Source organism: Haemaphysalis longicornis, unplaced genomic scaffold (assembly GCF_048455015.1).
Source record: "Haemaphysalis longicornis isolate Haplotype H1 unplaced genomic scaffold, Haemaphysalis longicornis Haplotype H1 scaffold_2, whole genome shotgun sequence".
NCBI classification, from domain to species: Eukaryota; Metazoa; Arthropoda; class Arachnida; order Ixodida; family Ixodidae; genus Haemaphysalis; species Haemaphysalis longicornis.
This window is the reverse complement of record NW_027526295.1, coordinates 9,816,274-9,840,125: the sequence shown is the minus strand read 5'-3', so window position 1 is coordinate 9,840,125 and position 23,852 is coordinate 9,816,274. Positions and strand designations below refer to the sequence as shown.

The 23,852-nt window shown below is 47.2% G+C and overlaps 1 protein-coding gene across 1 annotated transcript in view; it reads right to left on the bottom strand.

The window, feature by feature from the left end:
* The window catches only part of LOC144168734 (dual oxidase maturation factor 1-like), a 408,321-nt gene that overhangs the window by 7,962 nt on the left and 376,507 nt on the right, over positions 1 to 23,852 (bottom strand). Inside the window, exons 7-8 of the mRNA XM_077697681.1 lie at positions 16,246 to 16,415; positions 3,261 to 3,460 (exon numbers count right to left, since the gene is read on the bottom strand). Coding sequence (XP_077553807.1) covers positions 3,261 to 3,460; positions 16,246 to 16,415 — 370 coding nt within the window. The remainder of the gene's footprint in view (positions 1 to 3,260; positions 3,461 to 16,245; positions 16,416 to 23,852) is intronic.

Genomic DNA, 23,852 nt, shown 5'->3' with positions numbered 1-23,852 from the left:
AGCTACAGTACCATTTGGAATATGTGAACCCATGGTTTCACCCGTCCCAAACTGGCTTTCGTCCGTACCTAGGAACACAGGATTGCCTCTGGCTCTGACGGCGGGTAATCAACAGATCCCCGTACGACCGCGGACTTCCGACTACGTCTTTGCTGTAGACCTCCGGAAAGCATTCGACAGAGTAGATCAAACGATGATTTTGAGTGAACTGGCGCAAGCCTTCCTTAAAAAAAAAGCACAAGTTTGGGTTCGTAACTTTCTCCACAACCAACCCATTCAACTCAGCAGCACGCTCCATAGATGGACGCCCAATACCTACTACAACGACAAAGGTGTTCCACAGGGATCTATACTCGGACCAGTACTCTTCAACATCGTCATGGAAAGGTTAGCCAAAACTCTAGAACAAGGAACTCAGCCCCTTTCTCAATCTATGCTGACGATATTACCATATGGGCGGAAGGTAGAGACTACTCGTCAACATCTTACATGCTGGTTGAGCTGCAGGCGGCGGGGAACAGCCTCGAAGCATGCATACCGAAACTTGGCCTAGAACTCGCCCCAGAAAAGACAGAACTTCTAATGGTATCAAGTGATACCAAAACGCAGCCTGTGGACCCTGCTCTGCTGTACATTGGAGACACAACTATCCAAGCGACACGTGGCCACGAATGCCTCCTCGGTCTCCCGCTTGGCAGTAACAATAGTGCTAAAATATGGTTAAATCAACGACGACAGAAATGGAAAACCATGCTCAAATTAATATCGAGACTGTCTAACAAATATGGTGGCGCAAGTCAAAAGGCATGCCTCTCCATGGCCCGGACAGTTGCAATCGGCACTCTCGCATTTGGAGCTCCAGTATACAACCTCAACAAAACGAACACAGAACACCTTCGGATGCTCCATAGAGCCACATTGCGTACCATCACAGGCCTCCCAAAACATAGAAAAAGGGAAGCTCTTGAGCGAGCAGTTGCGCTTCTCCCTAAAACATAACCATGAAAGAAACTCGTGAACAGGCAGACACCAAACGCGGGCTTACCCGACAAGGGCTCCTTCTGACAGCATGGGACGAGCCGAAGCCTACCCCGTTCTTCGACCTTCCCATCCCTTTAACACCCCGGACAATCTCAGAAAACATCACCAGCAATCTCACCAAACCTATCCCCCGCTCTAGAATGGCAACAAGATCTAAACATAGACTTCACTTCAAGAAGTCCAAACTTCCCAATGAGATCGACATCTATACCGACGCCAGTGTGGCTTCTTCGCATATTGACGTAGCATCGACCTGCCCTGAAAACCTATCCCTGGGAGGTCAACTCTCCCTCAGGCACGATGGTGCAACCGCACTGGAAGCCGAACTGCATGCCATAAATGGTGCCCTCATATTTACTACGCCCTCAATACCCGACCACCAGCCAAAATACGGGTTCTAACGGACTCCTTCGAAGCAATTCAAGAACTTCGCAAGCAACTCTCCCTGAACCAGCGCGGCAACTCCATAATCTTACACAAAGAACTCCTCAAAAGCCACAACGTGCACATCAGAATTGACTGGATACCAGGCCACGAGGAGACCGGCCCAGGGAACCAGCCCGCCCACGAGGCGGCACAGGAGTGTTTGAACTTTTCACCTCCACTGGTTCCTCTTTCCGCCTCCACACCCACTCCTCCAGCCCTCCTAGTTCTCCGACTAGAGAAACGTAAAACACAACGTTACCAATAGGTTACACCCCCTGGATATCTAGCCAACATTGTCTCCTGCAGCAGATCCGAGGAAGTATTCATCAACAAGCTATGCGCAGATGCCGCCTACACTCCTCACATTACCCAGAAATGGACAAGATGCCCCAACACACCCCGACAATGCCCCTACTGTAACATTGACGTCAAATCAGATCTCCACCACCTAGTGTGGACGTTCCCACATTTTGCCAAACATCGCGCAGAGAGTTTAACAAACATTAATCCCGACACCCTACAACATGAAGCACATGCTGGATTAGACGCACCTTTATTACCAACAATTGCCGCTTTCGCAGTTAAGAGTGGTCTGGCGCAAGTACTCTAACTGGGGCCGACCCCGGTGAAGTCTTTCAAGCCCCCATAACACGAATCCCCTCTTTGAATAGACGCCTTGATTAGTAATTTTCTTCCTTCCATCCCTCTCCCCACTGTGCGGCAAACGCCCTCCTTGCTCCAATAAAAGACTCAATCAATCAATCAATCAATCAATCAATCAATCAATCAATCAAATGGGTGCACGTCACAGCGTTCGGACGTGTCTCAGCTCATCTCTCTGTCGCGTTCGCGACAGTCTAAGCAAACAAGGGCTTCGCATACGGTCTCGTGAAGGCACTTTTCTGCAGGTCTAGGCTAAAAGGAACAAGATAATTTCCTCTGAAAACACAAAATGACACCGAAAATGCGATACGATATTTTCCCTGCGCCATTTCGAGTATTTTATATCTCACAGCGGGAACTGCCGGCTGCATACGGGAATGAGTGCACCGAAAGCCGTCCTCGCCGGTAACTATCTCTGGCACACCTCTGGCACCAATACTCAATATAAGAATTTATACTTCAACATTCTCGGAGTTCTACAGGGAACGAATCACGATAATTCAACACAAGCGACAAGAAACACGACCGGTCGCACTTGGCAGATAGAAAGCAGTTAAAATAAACTAACGATCAATTGAACTAGCGAATCAACACCCGGTCACAAACCTTCCAATAATTTCAATTCCATTCCGTTTGTTTATTGCCTCTCCAAAGAGCAGCGGCCATCGAAAATAAACGCTCTGGATAGCTTGATAAGGTGTCCCAGCCCTAGAGAAATTTGAGATCATATTTTATGATCGCAAATTGGTGGTCATGAAATATGACCACCAATTTGCACTAATCTTTCTAATCGCCCGCAGAATTACTTTTCACATGGGAAAGGTGAGTTTCAACAGGGATTTATTGTTACGCTGCTTTCTATTTCCAAAGCATCGTGTTTTTTATTGAACACAGACGGAGCTTTTGTTTGAAGAATTGAAGGCAGCTTTATTCCTACAGTGACTACCGCGAAAAAGTGAGTGAGCAAATGGTATACTTGATCCCCTCTAGAACTGTTAGATTTAGGAACTGGCTCCTTCGGTGACGCCAGACGGGCGGTCGTATACTCCATAACCAGGAGGACGAAGCCAGTAACTGCGTAATGCGTTTGATGAGAAACTTGAACCATTGAAGGGCAATTGTATACCCACTTGCTTGACGGCTGGAAGCTGCGTCGCCTTTCCCCTTTGGATGCATATTTGCCGAAATCCTGCAGGGTCACCGCCCGCTTTCCGTCGATGATGACGCTCCCGTCATCGCTGTCCTCGTAGGCAGCATTGACGATCCCTGGTGCTGAAGGTGCGTCTGGTTCTTCCGCCGTAGACTCCTGGTCTGGCCCGATGACGTTCATCTGCAAAGTTTTAGAGAAAGCGTCTCCTCTTTATGCCTCTGTGTGGCATTTACAGAAGCTGTGAAGTGCCTGACCTCTTGTAGTGTTTCATGCTGAAATTGGTGGTACATATCGAAAAAAATTAAACGGAAAATTGGTGGTACAAGGCCTGCTAACCAGGAACAGGAAAAGTGCGTTTGTAAGAACCTTTCCAGATTCAGAGTCGGAAAGGCCCCGCCAACACCCATCGGAACACCCCGAAAGAGACAAAGCCACAAAAATGCAGGTACTTTCTCGTTAATTTCACTGTTATGCCTTTCAAATCAAAGCGACTTCTTCTTAGTCAACTTTGCAGCAACAAAAACAAAACAACTGCTTTACAACAAAATCTATTTTCTCCCGAACGTTTTCACCTACCATTGCAACAGTGCAGAAATATTTTGCAAAACATTCCGAACATTTACAGGCGCTATTGCGAATATACCGTACGGCCGGTAAACGCTTCTTTATTTGGGACCTCACTGCCCGCGTTCCCCGGCACCCAGGCGCAGTACGGAGTGACGCCTGAGTGGCGGTGTAAAAATGTGCCAGTCCCTTTGTTTTACCCGCGAAGCAGATGTCGACCATATCCCCATGGTTTATAGCACTGTGCGTTGTTAAGCTTACATTGCGAAATTACAGTTGCTTCGCAGTGTATTATACATTCCTTGAAAGAAATTCGGCCGCATTTGGCACCGAAACAGCTCTATAACAAGTCCAACCTTCACAAGTTCCCTATTATGTCACGATGTGAGATTGCTTGGGCTGTGAAGGCATACACACTGCTGACCAAAGTGCATGAGCTCGCATTGTCGTCTTAGCTCGCTATCGGTCGAGCTAGGGCAACAAGAGTCGGCGAGCAACAGGCGGCGCAGCGAGATAACGGACCAAACTAGAGCCTTCTGTAGGGCGTCAGGGACTCACACTGACGCTTCCAAAAACGACGCGGTTTAAATAGTCATAACCGTTCGAACCTCGTGAACCGCTGGCGCTTCTCTTGCATCTCCCTGTTGTTTAGCGCAAAGAAAACTTCAGGTATAATTCAGGCAAAATCTCTGTATATAACCGGCAGCCCCCGGGTTCATTTAGTAAGGAACGCTTGTTGAGTTGGTTTTAACGATAGTAGCAAAAAAAAGCGGCCGCGAAAGAAAAAAAATGACGCGTTCGGATTAACGCAGAAAAGCTCCAGCCCTGCAAGAAAAAAAATTAAGCGTTCGAATTCTCGCAAAACAGCTCCAGCATACGAAATGAAAGCAAGCACAAAACGAACAAACTCCCGCTTGCGCAGTTTCAGGCAGGGGGTGTGAGCACTGTGAAGGCGGGAATTATGAACCGCATTGGAAGGCAGCAGTGAGCTGATAACGGTGCTGCAGCCCGGTATGGCGAATCAGTGCTCTGCACTTGTGACAGCTTTCATATTGAGTGGAACGGCTTAATTTTTTTATGTATCAATGTATTGATATTTGTAGTGTATCCTGCCCTCCTGATTGAACCCAACAATTATGCGCAACATGTCATGAGTAAATAAATAAACAAAACTAACATGATAGTCTTACTTGAGATACTTAAACGTGAAAATTGTGGTTGTCTCTCTGTATGTCTCTCCTTCCATGGAAATATTCTTAAAGGGGTGCATTTTGTGGGCGTCAATCGGAGCAATATTGCAGCGCCCGCTCCAAAGACGCATGAAAGTGCAGTGGTGCGAATCGTCTTCCACTTCATCTGCTTCCCATGGCCACTCCATCACCACGCCATACCTCATCGCTTTCTCCTGACCATCCACATGGTCATTCCCAGTGCTAGAGTTCTGCGCTGCCGCTTGGAATAAGCGCCGCTGAAAAATTGCCATCGCCCTAGCAGCCCCTACAAAGAGCAAATACGTCACAGTCATCACGTACTTCCTAGTCGCATGCCGCAAGTAACAGCTCGATTGCATATCACCCTTCGCCCTCAATATCCTTAACACAATCCCGACATCGTGTCCGTCGAGGGACGGCCCACACCACTGCCCCTTTACACATCCTCCGGGCCATCTTCGAAGAGAGTCAAGACGAGGAGGAGAAGACCCCTGGCCTTCTTGGATGGACGATACTGATTATGTCTGCATGACGAGGTGGCTTCGCAAACTTTCGTGGTCACATGAGCGTGATAATCTTCCCTATTTATATGTTTTCGTGTTGTTAATAAAATTCAGTTGTAAGTTAGCGCTCGTCCATGTCCCCTGCGTCCGTTGTCTTGCCTACTGCGCTCTACGGTGTTTAGATGAACAGATGTAGTCCCGGTCCTGACCAAATATCATCTAAATTGCTAAAATTGACGGTAACCCAATCGTACTCTTTTCTTTGTAACTTATTTTAGCAATCCATCGACGAAAACCTACTACCTGGCGATTGGAAGCTCGCTTTCATTGTTCCCAGTTTTAAAGCAGGGGACTTTTTCTAATTTAGGCCCATATCTCTGACCTGTATACCTTGCAAAATCTTGGAACACATCTTGTACACGGAAAATATGCAACACCTATCTTCTAATAATCTACTTTTCCCGAATCAGCACGGTTTTCAACGCGGGAAATCCTGCGAATCTCAATTGTTTGAATTTATACCGACCTACACACCAGTATACACTCAGGTGAACGAACCCATGCAGTATTCGTTGATTTTTCCAAGGCTTTTGATTTAGTTCCTCACCAGCGCCTAGTATCATAACTACGCCGGTTTTACCGTAACGACAACACGATCATGTGGATACAAAATTTCTTATCGAATAGATCACAGTGCGTCGCAATTCATGATATCGTCTCTTCACCTGTTCCCGTCACGTCTGGAGTGCCGCAGCGTTCCGTTTTGGGTCCGCTTTTGTTTCTGATGTACGTAAATGATATTCCCAATTTCATTTCATCCAACATCCGTTTCTCTTCTGATGACTGTGTATTAACGACGGCAAGGATTCCCTACTACTTCAAAACGACCTAAACTCTGTATGCTCATGGTGCTCCAAGTGGCTTATGCGTGTAAACACTGAAAAAAAAAAACTAAGGTGATGACGTTTACCAGTGTTCGCTCTCCTCTCTCCTGCGATTATTACATTTTTGATTCCCACATTGGACGAAGAAACCACTACAAATACCTAGGGGTAATTCTCACATCAAATCTATCATGGAACACCTATATTGATCACAACACAAACAAAGCAAGTAAGACTTTGGGACTTCTACGTAAATCACTTTTCATGGCAATGGGGCAGACAAAACTCATGGCTTACAATACATTTGTGCCTCCATAGCTTGAATACACGGCTATCATCTGGAACCCTCACCAGATGTGCCTTAGAAAATTTCTCGAAGCAGTAAAAAATCGCGCTATCCGCTTCACTATACGTAATTACACACGTCACAGCATTACGCTACTCCGAAACAACTTAAAATTACCCACTTTAGAACAGCGTCACGAAAAATTTCTGCTGTAGCGTTTTTTCAAGTTATACCATGGCGCATGAACATTTCGTTATTTGCTTATCAAACCGGTAACCCACATCTCCCCCCGTACCGTTCCGCACGTACCAACATGTATTCACCACTTGCATTGGCAATAAAGTTGTGGAATGGCCTGCCTTGTAACACTGCTGTAATAAGTGACAACGACGTGTTTTGCAAAGCCTTACCAGAGCTGTAAACATCCTTCTCTCAGTGCTGTCAGTAATCAGTAGTATTGTTTTTATGCTGTCTGTTCCTTTTTCCTTTTGTATTACCTGACCCCTTCAGTCTTATTTCAATTTGTGAACTTCACCTCCATGTGCAAATATTCTTACCGTTTTGCACTACGTATTCTCCATGTTTGCTTTGTTGGTCGAGATCTGTATCTCCCCTTATGTAATACACCTGTTCGGGGCCTTTAAGGGCACTCTCAATAAAAAAAAAACATCAGAAAATCTTCTTCTACCTTAGAATAGAAAATATATCTTGCCAGCTTACACGAATACACTGAAATGCCCAGGCGCTCCAAAAAGAAATACTTCCACAATGACCTCTTAGATATCCTACGCACAAAAGCGAAGAAGTTTTAGAGATTAGCGCGAAAAGCACTCACTCCAGCAGCGAACCCTTCGTTGACTCGGACGGCTCGCCAACCCCACTGTATCAGTGTCCTAATGTCCTTAATTCCTATTTCTCATCTGCATTCATTTGTGAACCTAGCCACCATGCTTCTACTTTACGGCGCTTGGTCTATAGCGAGATGCTCCCAATTGAAGTAACTACAGAGAGTATCATAAAACCCATCAACAACCTGCAGTTCTCTAGTGCCCCCGGTCCAGACAATATTCCAACAAAGATATTAAAGGCTACCAACAGAGTATCGAGCCGCTTTCCCCAAATTATTTTCACCCAGTCTGTTTCTGAACGTACCATTCCGAATTATTAGAAACTCATCAAAGTTGCACCAGTCTTCAAATCTGGCCATAAATCTCACCCATGCAAATATCGCCCCATCGCACTAACCTGAATCGTGAGCAAGCTACTAGAGCACATAATTTATTCGCGTACCGATGCACACCTGGATAATAACAATTTCGTCTTTCACAACCAGCACGGGTTCCGCCAGGGTTTTATATGCAAATCCCAGTTTTTCCAACCCACTACAGACCTTAACCTTAATCTAGATTTTTCAAACGCATGGAATCTTATTGACTTTTCCCAAGAATTCGACCGAGTCCATCACAAAAGACTCATTAGTAAACTGCACCCGCTGATGTTATCGTGGATTAGACGCTTTTAACAGATCGCTCCCAGTTCGCCACCGTCACCGGACTTCAGTCACGCACAATCCCGGTAACGTCCGATGTACCGCAAGGCTCAGTTCTCGGACCTCTTTTGTTTTTAATCTATATTAATGATTTGACGCCAGGCATCGAGAAAGAAGTCGGTTCGGCTTGCTGGTTGCTCTAGCTGCTCTGCAATTTCTTCACTTTTCGTGCTTCTCCGTGTTCAGCACCTGTTCTCCACCACGCTGCCCCCTCCTCATCGCTCGGCGACGCCCCGGCGGCGAAAACCCCGGGTGAAACGCCTTGCTGAGACCAGCGAGCGCATCCTGCTGCTCGGCAGGGTGCCGCGGTTGCCTGCGCTCTATGCCGCCGTGATGGACTCTCTAGGGCAGATCATGGTCGCTCCCTCCGGACCGAACGAGCCACCTTCAGCCGTGTCGTGCGACGCACCTGCTTCAGCAACAACCCCACAGAGCCCACCAGCCTCCAAAAAGCGTGCGATCGACCCCACTCCAGATGATGCTGATGCTCCTGATGCCAACGTGGAGGAAATGGATCAGGCGTTCACTCTTGTATCGTATAAGAAGAAGCGACCCACTGGAATTCCGGTCGTGTTCCAACCGGCAGAAGCAGGATGGAGTCTCTGGAGAGCCAACCCTAACGTCGTCGCAGCGGAGGTTGTGGCCGCGGCACAGGAAAAAGTTCTGACTCATCGGTTGAACAAGGATGGCAGCCTTGTTGTCAACGTGCCTTCTCTCTCTGCGGCCAATCGTCTCCTCCAGGTGTCAACCCTTGCTGGAATTGCGGTTGACGCTCGGGTTCCCCAATCCTACATGGCTACCTACGAAAGGATTCGAGCGGTCCCGCTAGAATACACGGATGAGGAACTTGGGAACTACCTACGTGACCAATGTGTCCTTTCTGCTCGCAGGCAAGTCTCTTACTCGCGTAACGAGGACAGTGTCGTTGCTGGAACCCGCCGGCGATCCGTCATCCTAGAATTCAAGGCGGGCACCCCACTTCCTGCACGAGTATTTCTTGGCTTCTGTAGCTTTCCCGTTGCAGAATACATAGGTGAAGCCACGCAGTACTTCAAATGCCAGAGGCATGGCCATATCGGTAAAAATTGCAGAGGGCGAATACGATGTAAAGTTTGCTCTGAGTCTCACTCCTACAAAGACTGCACCTCACGGGCCCAACCACGATGCGCCAACTGTGGCGGCCCACATCCTGCGTCATTTGGAGCTTGCCCAAAGAAAAAGGCCGCAACTCTTGCTCGCAATGTGGAGCAAAGTCAGGGCAAAGTTACTAGTCGACGCGAGCCATCGCCAAACCCAGACCTTGTCTTTACAACTGTGTTGCAATCGTCGCATGATCCACCAGCTCAGAGTAGCGCGCCTCCGAACAAGTCTTATGCAGGAGTCGTCCGAGAACAGTAATCGACCAAAAATTCAAAAGTCCCTTCTGATGCTCGTTCTAAGGACGCATCCTCCCCCTCAAAACGGCGCTCTCATAAGGACCAACAAATCAGACCGGCCAGACAGACATTGTGAATATGCTTATTCGGATGCTATTTGCTGCTATCAAGGCACTGCTACGTGCCAACTCCTCCTCTCAGCGCTTCCTCGAAGTGGAGGCTGTTCTAGCTTTAGAGCCCCTCATAGCATCTACCTTCACTGCGCAACGACATGCCGGCCGATCACAACAATGCCGACTCAACCACTATTGAGTTCTCCGAAAGTGTATCTAAACGCCCATCTAAGAGACTGTACCATTTTTCAATGGAACGCCCGTGGCTTGCGTTCGAAACTTGCAAACTTCCGTGAGCTTGTACATTTATATCAGTTCGCATTCATAGTGATATCTGAATCACGTGTTGGGGATCTCTTTGGTTTAAAAAACTATCACATATATCATTTGGAACGTTTAAACGGCGTACGCCGGCTGTTTATAGGTTTCCGCAACGACGTCTCGGCTGCAATAGTGGCCGTGCCACCTCATCACACTCAAGAATACATCTGCGCTAAGATTCTTATTAGAACACAACCATTTACACTCATTGGTGCTTATCTGGAGCCAGGGACTGCTTTTGATGCTTCCAGACTCGAAAGTATCATCGTCAGCACGCCAGCGCCTCACATAATCTGCGGCGATTTTAACGCGCATAACGAACTTTGGGGGAGTGCTTCTACGAATTCTCGCGGGGCAAGACTCGCCGAGCTGATGGTGAAACATTCTATTGAACCGCTTAATGACGGCAGTGTGACGTTTCTAAAAAACCCCAAAATCACCGCTGCATTGATGTTTCGTTCGTGGCAACCCATATCATCCGAAAGTTTGCTTGGTGCACAGACTTCGAAACAAGAGGGAGTGATCACTACCCCATTCTTATATTCTCTCCCAGTGCAGGTATGTTTCGGCGTGAAATGAGGGTCAAATGTACAAACTGGGAAGGCTACAGGGCGTCTGCAGACATACGAAACACAGCAGCCACTCCGGACGAAGACCTTATACCAACTTTAACCAACTGCCTTCAGGAATCCTCCCGAACCAAGACCACACGCCTCAATGTGAAGACCGACCAAGACTACGAAAGATTAACAGCCATTCGCCGACGGGCTGAACGAAAGGCACGACGCACTAAGGCATTAGAAGACGTACGAGAGGCGCGAAGACCACAGAGGCAGGTGAGACGTCACTTGGAAAAGTTGAGGAGGCAGCGGTGGCGGAATTTCTGCTCAAACCTAGACATCCGCAAACCTCTGTCGCGCATTTGGCGCGTTGTTAAGGGAATGCGCAACAATGTTCAGCAACTATACCCATTCAGAGCGCTATCATTTCACGCCGGAATTTCCCTCAAAGAGGCACCTGAAGAGTACTGTAGGCTCCTGTCCACAAGGTCAGTCCCTCCAGCATGCCCTACAAGTGGCTCCTCCGAAGTACCACCAGCTGCTTGCACCGCCATGGACCTCCCCTTTTCCGTGCAAGAACTCAACGCAGCCATTTCCCGCGCCAACAAACGTCTGCTAGAATACTACAATTCAGTTTGGCTAACTGCAACCGTACCTTCTGAATGAAAACTAGCAAAGCTCGTGGCCATCCTGAAGCCTGGAAAATCACTCACGAGGTATGATTCATTTCGACCGATAGCTTTGCTAAGCTGTGTCGGTAAAATTATGAAAAAAAAAATGATAATCAGGAGAATGACCTGGGGCGGTATGCTGGTAACTGTCCCTTTTGAAATCGTCCCTTTTGAGTCCCTTTCATCGTGACGTACTTCCGGTTAAGCAGTGGGCGTTGGCAGTAGGTTTGTCACGCTTGCGTTCGTCACTTCCGGTTGTTTGCTTTTAGCCAATCAGGGCTCGCCAAAGGGACACTTTTCAAAGGGATGCAAAAGGGACAAAACTCGAGAATACCGCCCCTGGTACCTTGAAAACAAGAAACTTTATTCACCACAGATGAACGGTTTTCGCGAGAATAGAGCAGCCATCGACAACGTAATTTTGCTGGTTTCATCTCTAGAAGACGAATTGCATAACGGAAACATCCCTACTGCAATATTCTTGGATATCAAATCGGCATTCGATTCAGTTTTCCATGATGCAATCCTAGCATCCCTTGCTGCTGTTGGTGTCGGGGGAAATTTTTACGCGTGGATATCAAGCTACCTACAGGGGCGAGAACTGTTCATGTGCACTCCGGAAGGCCCAACGTCCTACTACGCTATACAAAAAGGGGTGCCTCAGGGGGCTGTCTTGAGCCCACTCCTGTTCAACCTGACACTCATCCACGTAAAGCGAGTCCTCCCGCATGGCGTACATTTCACACCCTATGCGGACGACATCTGCATTTGGAGTGCAGCGAGGTCACGTCGCACCACACAACAGACTGCAGAAAGCCATCGCGAACATATCAGCCTACCTTTCACCCATAGGACTGCATCTATCCCCTGAGAAATGTGTTTCGATGGCTTTTACTCGCAAGAACATGAAACACTATCCATTAGTCCTCGGAGGCCGTACCCTACGGTATGTACGTACTCAGAGATACCTCGGAATCTTAATAGACCGAAATCTTTCTTGGGGTCCGGAGGTTAAAAGGCTCTGTACGCGAGTGTCGGGGATGTCAAAGATCCTGGGGTATCTTGCCGGTAGTCGCTGGGGCAGTGACTGTCGCTCCATGATACTGCTCAGTAAAGCCTATATCGACGGCGTACTGCGCTACAGTCTCCCTGTCCTCCAAAATCTTTCACTCACAAGCAGAAAACAGCTAGATGCAGCAAGAAACAATTGTCTTCGCATCTGTCTCGGACTTCCCAGAGAGTCGTCGTGCTTGGGTACTGTCGCGGAAGCTAGCTGTCTGCCCTTGGACGTGATTAGGCGCCAAGAAACCGTACGGATACATCTGCGACATCGGATGCATGCCAAAACCGATACAACAGCGCGCATGACAAAAAATGGCAACTCAAGCTTTGGTCGAACATTGAAGACATTGCATCACTCCATTCCCTCCCAGGCACCAAATGCAATGCCGTCTTATTTCCCTGGACCCTTTCGCCATTACAAATTAGATGCACCATCCAAGAAATTGGTTCTAAAAAGAATATGCTTCAAAGCGGCTTGTTGCAGTTGACAATCGGCCACATTAGCCGGCCTTACTCAGGCACAAACCAAATTTTTACAGACGGCTCATGTACGCTTGATCGCAGTTCCTCTGGGATCTTTATCTCGTCCACTGGACAGATGTTCTCTCGTAGTCTTGAGCGGGCAACGTCATCAACGTCAGCCGAGCTTCACGCCATCAAGGAAGCCAGCCGGTACATTCTCCGCCAACCGCCGGGGCAATGGACCATCTTCACCGATTCCAAGGCAGCCCTCTAAAGTCTACTGCGCAACGACTGCTTCAGCATTCACGAACACACCTCTCGTAAAATAACCTATTCGCACCACCTAGCCATAGACATTGGGCACCAAGTGACATTTCAGTGGATTCCAGGCCTCTGTGGGGTTCCAGGGAACGAGAAGGCAGATGAAGCAGCTCGCAGGGGCCTTGAAATGCATAACAAGAGGAAGGCCTTCTTCACCAAGCATGATGCCTCAGCTGTGACGAAGACACTTGTCTTAATGGAGCGGGACCGTCTCTGGTCTCTTCGAGAGCACCATTATGCCTTCTTGCACTACGTAGACCCCGAACTCAGGATAAAGCTGCCAGAGCGACTTCCGCGCCGTCAAGAAACTTTATACAACCGATTACGCCTCAATGCAGCGCTCACGAAAACATACAGGTGTTTCGACTCGGTGCAATCTCGAATCCGTACTGTGATAACTGCGGATCGCCGGAAACTGTAGAGCACCTACTGTTAGAATGCCCCGCTTACATAGTCGCAAGGTGCCGTTTGGAGCAGGAAATCGAGCACCTACGCCCAGAACCGATCAGCTTAAAAGTACTCCTCGGTCCATGCCCCCCCCCCCCCCCCCTTTCGGCTCAACTCAAAGCACTAGTGGCGTTATTTGAATACCTAGACGAGATCGGTGTCACTGAACTGATTTGGCATACTACGCAGATTGTGACGTTCATCAAACTGTTCCCACAAACTCCACGATGTGTGCTTTTTTCTTACTTCTTTTCTCCTCGTTCTTCCGCCCTGTTATCTATAGGGCATTTTATACCATCCCCTACCCATTCTCCCGCCGAGTAGCATGTCAGTGTAGCGATTCTGGCAAACCTCTCGACTTTCTTCTTTAATAAAGAGCTTTCTCTCTCTCTCTCTCTTTCCTCCTCCATTCGGCTTTTCGCAGACGGCTGTGTTCTCTACAGAAAAATTTATAGTGAAAATGATCAGCTCCTTCTCCAAAATGACCTTACTTACTGAGAAAATTGGTGCTCGCTATGGATGATGAAGCTAAACGTTTCGAAATGTAAATTTATGTACGTCACCCGGAAACACTCTCCCGTTAACTTTACATACTTGGTTACCTCAACCGACTTATCACGGGTGGAGACCTAGCGGTACCTCGGTGTCCTTATAAACAGCAAACCAACCTGGCCTAACCACATCCAAAAACTTGCAACCGATGCGTCTGGAATCCTACGGTACATCGGAATATCACTATCATGCTCACTTGCGAGAGTCCGCAAATTGGCATACACAACCTTTGTACGGGCTAAGCTTGACTACGCGTAAGCAATTTGGAGGCCCCATAAAACTTATTTGATAAATTCTTTTGAGTCTACCCAAATTAGCGCGACAAATTTCTGCGACATACGGCTTTCCTACGAGCATCTCAGCTATAGAGCGCGGTCCCTCGATCTCCCCACACTTGTTTCTAGGAGAGAAATTGCGAGGCTATGTCTTTTCCATCAACTATATTATTAATTTGCCGACATACACACATCCTTATTGCTACCTCCATTGCGCACCTGACGCCGACTACATAACTCAATGAGCGAGCAGCGCCTGCATGGCCCGGCAGATGCAGTCAACAAATTTTTTCTTCCAATTGCCATAGATAAGTGTAATGACCAGCCTGAATCTATAGCATCTGAACGCGACCCTAACAAATTCAACATGTCACTAACCGTACACGCGTACAACTAGACCCCATGACCTAACAGGCTGTAGTACAACCAAACCCAGATGTTATTATAGTTTCCACGTATCTTACCTCTTGTTTTCCTTGCTCTTTTTATTCGGTGTTACCCCAGGCCCTAACCTGATTCTTATTTACACGTCCTCCTACTATTGGCGCTCCATGTGATGTTAAGTCCAGATTTTCTCTCGTTATTACACGTGCTCAAACTGTTGCAGGGACCACTACAACCCTGTTGTGCGACAACATTGCTTGTGTACCCTCCATATTGCTGGCTCACCTTTTTATCATCACCAGCCTATCTACGCCCACTGCAGGGCAAAGGGCTCTTCCATTATTCTCCAATTACCCCGGTCCTGTGCTAACTGAGACCAATTTATCCCCGCAAACTTCTTGATCTCATCTGCCCATCTAACTTTCTGCCGCTACCTGCAGCGCTTGCCTTCTCTAGGGATCCACTCTGTTGCCCTGAATGACAAACGGTTATCTTGCCTTTTTATGGATGATGTTAAATATGTTGTTGTATTTTCTCCTTCCGTTTTTTAAGCCCTTGTTACCCCATGCAGTCAAACGGGTGCTGGGATGAGTCGTTTCTTGTTGCTCCCCAAAAAACATCTATACCTGCTTTACATGTTGGCTGAATTTTTTCTCTTTGGTGTTCCTTTTGCTTTTCTTCTTGTCTTGTTTTTATTTTGCTTCTATGAACATGTATACGGTGTCATACGTTTCGCTTTCCCCCATTTTTGCAATATTGGAATTGTTGCCCTTATCATAGCAACAGCGCTAACAGATTGCTGGCGCAGTAAGTCTCACCCTGTTAATCTTTGTTTAGTTTCCAAACTGCTCTTAGGATTATCGAAAGGAATTATGTTTCGTGTTGATTGTACATCTTGCCCCGTAAGTAGATTAACGTGTAAAGAAATGTCAAGTCAGTATGATACGACGCTCACACCCTCTCAAATGTTCACGTGTTTAGTGTTTCCTTCTTTTTCCTTTTTGTTGTTTTTGCCCATGTGTGTATAAAAACCACTGGCATAAGCAATGAAACTCCGTTGTTAACAGCGGTGTGTTTTTGTCCTCTTCTCTTTGCCTCGTGTTGTTAGCGCTGTTACTATGAATATGTACCAACTTGCCCAATTTTCCATTTTTGCCCTTATGAGTATGTTTGTTGCGGTACTTACATTAGTAAGAGAAGTGAAGAACCTGATTTGAGCGAAAATTGAGTGATAAATTTCGAGCCGTGCATATTTTGGTTGGTGTGTCTCTGTTTCAATCCTTTTCATTTTGTTGCTATCACGCTAATATTTTCCTTTCCTCTTGAATTCTGTCCTATTTTGCACTCTTGCCCTGCTTAGGGCATTTTTATTCTTATTGATTCTAATTTCCTTTCGCGGTTTCCTTGCGCTCTATCTTTCTTACCTTGGCACTGATCGGGGCACTGACTGTGCTTGGTTTGCGATCTACGACGTCCTGGCCGACGAAGTATCTGTAGGGCGTGTCGTAGTCGACTTCGAAGATCGTGGAAAACCTGTTCGGGTAGAAGACGTCGATCGCGACAACCGAAAGTCCGCACAAAACGGCCACCGACCCTGCACAAAAGAGAAACAATATAAAAACAACGATGATTTCACTCAATATCACTGCAGCATTTTGAGGCGTAATCAATTTCCCGTTTCTCAGCACAGGGCATAGAAGCCATAGAAGTAGTGTAGGGTGGTAGCGAAAGGTCATTGACAGGACTCTTTTTATTGCCAGTCTCGTACGGACATTCTTGGCTCAACAGACGTAATAGTAAGTTGAAAATGACAATTGGCACGTTAGCTAAACATGCAAATGTAAGTGCGCCGATGAAGCTTATAAAAATGCAAAACTTCGGTTTCTTGCAGTTTTCCCGAGCTGTAGCAGGATGCTTACTGCTGCAGCCGACGCCGTTTATGAAATCCGTGTCGCCGGATAACTATGGCATCCTAAAGCTTACTTGTCATTTTGTCACTATCATTTTCTCCTACGTAGTAGCCTCAACGCCATTGCGCCTTTACGAAAAGTTTGCTAATTCCGACTCTCTTATTGAATTGGAAAGGTACCTTAAAAGCTACATGACGAGGAGAAAACAGTACTGCCGGTTTCAACCCACAAAATAAAAATGGGGAGTTATGAAGTATGAAGGACGATAAATTTCCATTCTTGGTCATTAGTTCTTTCTCACTCATATTAACTATGTCGCGCGCAACCCTTTCACTCCAGATATCCTTTATGCTGATCACAATGTCATCTTTCTGGACCCAATCTCCAATTCCTACAACGAAATGCGAATTACTGGCTTTGCGAATTGAACGATTGCCACATCCAAATAAAATTAACCGAATTATCAAAATGTCAAAAACTAGGATTACCCTCCCCCCTTTAGAATAAGACTAGCATTCAAGACCTCAAGTTGAAAATCAAAAGTTGCAGGTGACGTTTACGTCAAGGCGCGATAGCGTTACTTTGACACCCAGGGAGCGTTTTAGGACGCAGTTGTTTTGTTTATGATATATGCTTCACGAGAAGTGAAGGTCAGCGAAGAGAGAAAGACTAGCAGCGACGGTTTTTAATCGCCATGGTCCAGGAGAGACAAAGGCATTCTCGGGTTCTGTGGCTTAGATGTGAGCGTTAATAATGGTTGCGGATGCGGGTCAGTTTGAGCGAGGCGCCAGTGTCTCAAGGTGTTTATTCAATGATGTCTGAGCCCGACTGAACATTTTTGTTTAAAAATAAAATTGCGCTTAAAGTACAGCACGAACAGAAGGAGACACACAACACAGCGCAGACTAACAGACCTAGTTGATTTCCACGTTCATATATATACTATTTTGAAGTAGACACATGGAAACACGAAAAGATTAAAATAGAAAACTAAAAAACAAAAAAAAAACAGCCACATTCACTATGACACACAGGCCGTCTCCGGCCGATTAGGCCCCATCCAGAAACAGAATTTCTTTGCCAAGCAACGATAGTCAAGCGACACTAAGGCATACATCACCAGCGCACACAATTTCACAAGCCTCTATTATCTCCCGCGTGAGCGAGTAAAACTATAGAACACTTACAATCACGGCGACGAATCCTAAGAAGCCCGTTTATCGAGTTACTATTATTATTCTTGTAGTCACGAAGTCTATCGTTTATACATCTCCGGTTTAACGGATGCATACTTTTTGCAGGGCAACGGAATCATGTAAAAAGAAGTCTTTAGAAGCAACATGTTTATATGCGGGCGCCATGTAATCTTGTCATGATATTTAATTTTTGGAACCTGAGGGAGAGGTTGTTGTCCGTTCTATAGGCATAATGATACGCGAATAGTAACAGGAAATACTATAACGGCACATTTTCTAATATTAAGTGATAAATGAAGTCTGCTTATGACTTCATTTTATGACTCCAGGCATCCGGTACGAATCTAAATTCCACGCCACGCGCCATATTCCCCGTAGAGTATAGGAACGCTCACACGTCCCTCCTACATCGAGGAACATGCATCCCGAAGGCAACGAATAGTGAAGACGAGAAGGGCGATCAGGTAGCTTTGTAATTGCTTACACATATCATAAATCTTTCTGCCCGATGAGGAGAAAACACTATCATCAGCGAAAACATGTTCACGACGATTACTACCTTCGTAGTCATCGTCGTCATCGTCTTCGCGCGGAGAACCCTTGGCGCGCCTGTCACTATACGACGGCGACTACGAAAGAGAGAAACAACATTTGTTTCTCCAACATGGTCTCGAAGTACAGGAGGGGGAGCCTCTTCACCCCCCCTCATGCGGCAGACAAAAGCCCTGGGATTCCGGCGGCGTCTTCAGCTACTTGGACAGTCCGGACGTCCGTGGTGGAGCTGTGCCATCCGGTCTTCCCTTGTGCCTAACGAAGCACCTAACAAAGTCTTCTTCTAATGAAATTTCCCAAATAATATGGCGTACGTCTGCCCGGTTAGTACATAGCTTACATTCGCTCGTGCAGGGCCCGGGGCAACGGTGACTGCACATGACCGGATGGGGGAATGTATTTGTCCGTAAGAGGCGCCATGCTACCGACAGCCACTTGTTGAGAGTACAGTCAGCGGGAAGATATTTAACCCGCTCCAACATGCAATGATTAATTATGTCCCTGTACGAGACCATGCTGTCCCTCACGATCCCAGCGTATCAGAAGTGCTCAGATGTCTCCTCGACGTGATTGGTTCGGTTGGCCAGACCTTGAGCCACGTCGTAAGCATTCTCGTCACGGGGAAGAGAAGAGTTCGGACCTTTCTCCGGTCTTTGAAAGCAACCAAAATTCTCAGTGCTTTGGACGAGAACCTTCCCTTTGCAAAATTCCGAATTGCAGTTTTTGAGTCATTGACAATAAATTTAGCTTTCGTAGAAGCCGCTTCTTCTGATGCTTCCAGCGTCAACATGAGTACCGTGCACGCCAGTTACGTAATCAGCGTTCGTTCAATAGCTACCACGGTCATGGCATCGTGGGCCGCGTATTCGGCAGCGTCCACGTAGACCACGTTTTCCGGTGTTCTGGCATTTCTATTTTAAGGTTTTAGCTTTTTCTCGTCTTCACTATTTGTTGTCTTCGGGATGCATGTTCCTCGGTGTAGGAGGGACGTGTGAGCGTTCCTATACTCTACGGGGAATATGGCGCGTGACGTGGAATTTAGATTCGTACCGGGTGCCTAGAGTCATAAAATATGGCCGCCAGTCAAGCTGTTTCTGAGCCTCTGAAGCTGGGCCACTCCTTGCGACTCTATCAGTTCCTCCATGGTATTATGAATTCGTAACGCCTCGAAACATTCGTTGGATGTGGTAACTGGTATCGCGAGAGCTTGTTTATATGTTTTCCTGATCACGGAATGAATTTTGGCCCTTTCGCCCGCCCTTAGTCTCAAGAAAGGTGCTACGTACGCTATGCGACTCGGGACGAACGCTTGTACTAGCATGACAAAATCGTTCTCCTTCATTCCGTGATCTCGTTGCTACCATGGAAATCAGTCTGGCACTTTTATGGACGCTTGTTTCTAAATCTTTAACGGTTTCAGTATTTTGTCCATTGGCCTCAATTCTCAATCCGAAAATTCTGATACTCGTCACATCTGGAATGAGATTACCATAAGCGAAAAGTTCCATTTTAGGGACATCCAAGCTGCGGTTGCACCCTCTCATTGTGGATTGGTAAATTAGCAATCTCACCCCAGCTAAAAGAATAGATATAACGGAGCTTTCGAAGTTAATCAATAGGCGCAAGACAGCTGACATACGGAAGTATAATACGGGGACGGTTGAGCATGCTGCAGAAACGGAGGCAGCCTGAAAGCAGTGAAGAGGCGTCTAGGCGTGGGGAAAAGTCAGATGTATGAACTTAAAGACAATAAAGGCAATGCCATCAAAAATAGGGATAAAACAGTTATATAGTAGCCGAGGAGTTCTCTAGAGATCTGTACAGTAGCGGCGACATCCAGGATAATACAGACCGAGGAAGCAGTTCATAGGAGATCAGTACCGAACAGAAGAAGTAAGGAAGGCTTCGCAAGAAATGCAAGGGGCAAAGCACCTCGTGAGGTAGCATTTCGGCTGGCGTACCCGCAAATTTTGCCGCCATTTTTTCGGGGGGCTACCATGATTGCCAGACCAGGACTGCCCTCTGTTGATTAGCTCGGATCATCCGTAAAGGCCTCGAAGGATGGCGGGCAAATTGTACCAGTAAAGCTGGCAAAACTGTACACGCAATGCCTAATGAACGCGAGTGCACCGGAATCTTGAAAGAACGCGAACATCATCCTAATCCCCAGAAAGGTGACATGAAGGTCATTAAAAATTACACTGTCAGTCGTATAAAGGATGCTTACAAAGGTTATCGCTAACAAAATTTCTGCCACTTTATATTTCAGTATAACCTAATGAAAAAGTAGGGTATCGCAAAGGCTATTCAACAATGACCCACATTCACGTGATCAATGAGATGATAGAGAAATTCTCGGAGTATACAAAAAAAAAACGTATATATAGCCATCATAGAAAAGGAGAATGCAGTCACTCGGGCATTGAGGAATCAGGATGTAGACGAGCGTTACGTAAGAATACTAGAGGATATCTAAGACTGGTCCACAGCTACCATCGTACTCCATAAGGAGAGCAGTAAAATACCAATAAGGAAGGGCGTCAGACAAGGAAACACAATATCTCTAATGTTGTTTAGAGCATTTTTAAAACAACTATTCAGAACTGTGGATTTGGGACAGGTGGGTGTAAGGCTTAATGGAGAATACCTAAGTAACCCCAGATTTGCTTGGACGTTGCCTTGTAAGGTAACTGCGGGGACGAATTGCAAATGATGCTTGCCGCACTGGACAAGCAGAGTAGAACCATGGGCCTGAAAAATAATACGTGGAACACTACAGTAATGCGCATGAACCTCGGGAGAGGGCAGTGGTTTGAGGTAGGTGGCAATGCAGTGGAAGCGGTTAGCGAACTTATCTACCTAGGCCAAGTTTTGACCCGGGATTGCAACCATGAGGCAGAGATAATTACAAGGCTAAGAATTGGGTGGAATATATTCGGCAGGCATTCTCAGATAATGAATGGAAGACTACCGTTGTTCCTGAACAAAAAAGTGTATGACAGCGGCATCTTACCGCTACTCACCTACGGGGCAAAAACTTGGAAGCTCACTAAAAGAGTTCAACTTAAACTGAGGACGGCTCAGCGAGGAATATAACAGAAGGTGATGGGTGTAACATTAGGCGACAGGAAGAGAGTGGACTGGGTCATGGAATAAATGCGTGCAAGGACATATTAGTAGAAGTAAAGAAAAAGAAATGGGCGTTGGCAGGGCATGTAATACGAAGGCAAGTTGACCGTTGGTCATTAAGGGTAATAGAGTGCATACCTACAGATGGAAAGCGTGGCAGGGGCGGCAGAAAGTTAGGTGGGCAGATGAGATGAAGTTTGCGGGGATAAGTTGGTCACGGTTAGCACTGGACCGGGAGAATTGGAGATCTGTGGGAGAGGCCTTTGCTCTGCAGTGGGCGTAGATAGGCTGCTGCTGCTGCTGATGGTGGTGATGATGGTGTAATTGAGTCCGCTGATATACGATGGCGTCGATCGCTGTCAGGAGAATGTCTTGAATTCGACCATCACTGCCTCTGCTGACCCAGAGGGCGGTGTCATCGACGTAGAGCACACGCGCAAGACTACACGATTCCTGGCGGTCGCCGCGAGGCACCCGCTCACGTGAGCTTGGTTTTTTGGTAAAATCACTGCGCGAGCTCCGGGGACGCCACGCGGTATCCACGAGGCACGCGCTCTCGTGCGCTCGAGGTTTTCTGTGGCTGCCGGACGGATTTGTGTCGGCCTAAACAGCTCTTCTGTTAAAGCAAGAACGCATGGATATAATCTTAAACACTTAAATGCTGTAGGTTCTTGGCTAGTGCACCTACCCTACTGCTACTGAGGCAATTGACAAAGGACTAGCCGAAACTGCCGCGGTGGCTCAGTGGCTGAGGCGTGGGGCTGCTGAGCACGACGTCGCGGGTTCCATTCCCGGCTTCGGCGGACGCTTTTCTGATGGAGGCGAAAAGCAAAACGCCCGTGTGTACGAGATTTCGGCGCACGTTTAAAATCCCCAGGTGGTCAAAATTAATCCGGAGCCCTCTACTACGGCGCGCTTCATCGCCTGCGTTGCGTCGGTGCGTTAAACCCTACAATCAATCAAAGGAGTAGCCCAGCAATTTGTTACTCAAATCGAAAGATTCGTTGAAAGATTCGTACACGAAAGATTTGTTGAATTCCGATCGAACCGCATACTGCGTAGAATCTGCTTTCCGTCGTGTCATTTCTTCTTTGTGAACACGGCCTTTGCATTAATAACGGCAGAGGGTCAGTCCTATGAAAATGTCAGCAAGATGTCTGGGAAACACAGGGCCTTCCAGCTCACATAAAGGGTAAGAACCCTTTGGCTGTTTATGTACCCAGCTGTGCTCGCTCCCTAAACTGATTTGGAACATGGTACGCGGATTACTGAAGTAAAGCAGTGAAGTTCTTCAGCCTAATGCAGAAGTTACATATTTTCTGTTCTGCATCGCCAAAGCGCTGGAGCTTCTTCCTAAATAGCCTCGGACGAGAGCGACAGCCTCTGCTCTGAAAAGCCTGTCGAACTCTACGTGGTCCAGGCATGCAGATTGTTCCAAACAAGTTGTAGCCAATTTCCGATTTATTGAGACTCGTCTGCGTGCACTCGCGCAGGGGCTTGCGACTTGCACGGGCAGGGGCACGGACTTGAGACAGTCGCATTTAAAGGGGTCCTGAAATACCTTCCGCCGATGCATGGATGTACATGTAACCAAATAAAGCAATGTATTAGCAATATCCTCCCGCAAGAATTTTGTTAAAGTGATGAGTATTTGCTGAGACATCGTAAATCGAAAACCGCGCATTATTATCGCGCCGCGTTTCCTCCTTTCAACTTATTCTTCGCTCTTGACGGCGCGAGAGCCTTCCCTCCCATGATGCTGCGCTCCTCAGCGATGACGTACTTCCGCTATTGCGCTCCTTAGACTGCCGTCTGCTACGGGAAGCTTTGTTGACACCATGAATCCTGCACTCCGCTCAAGGCTGGAAAAGCGAACGAAAAATCTGGCCGCAAGTGTGCGGTGGCCTGGCCTTGCCCTTTCGCGGTGTACGTTGCTGCAGTTGCTATCGGCGGGACGTGACTTTTTATCGGCGGCGAACTCACAGCCACACCGGGAGGGTCGTGCACTCGTTCCCTTTGATGCACCGCTCACTGTTTATCGAAAACGCGCCTTATCAGATTTGGCCCCGCTGCTGCCGGGTCTTATTTTGCGGCGGTGGTAATTCCTGCCGGCGGCATGTAAAAAAGACATTTTAGACCGATACAGAACCCGTGCACAAAACGCTTCAATCATGTGACCAGTTCAGCTTGGGGCGACGCGTGGTGGAGAGCGGCGACGTTGGCAAAACATGCTCCGCCGCGGCT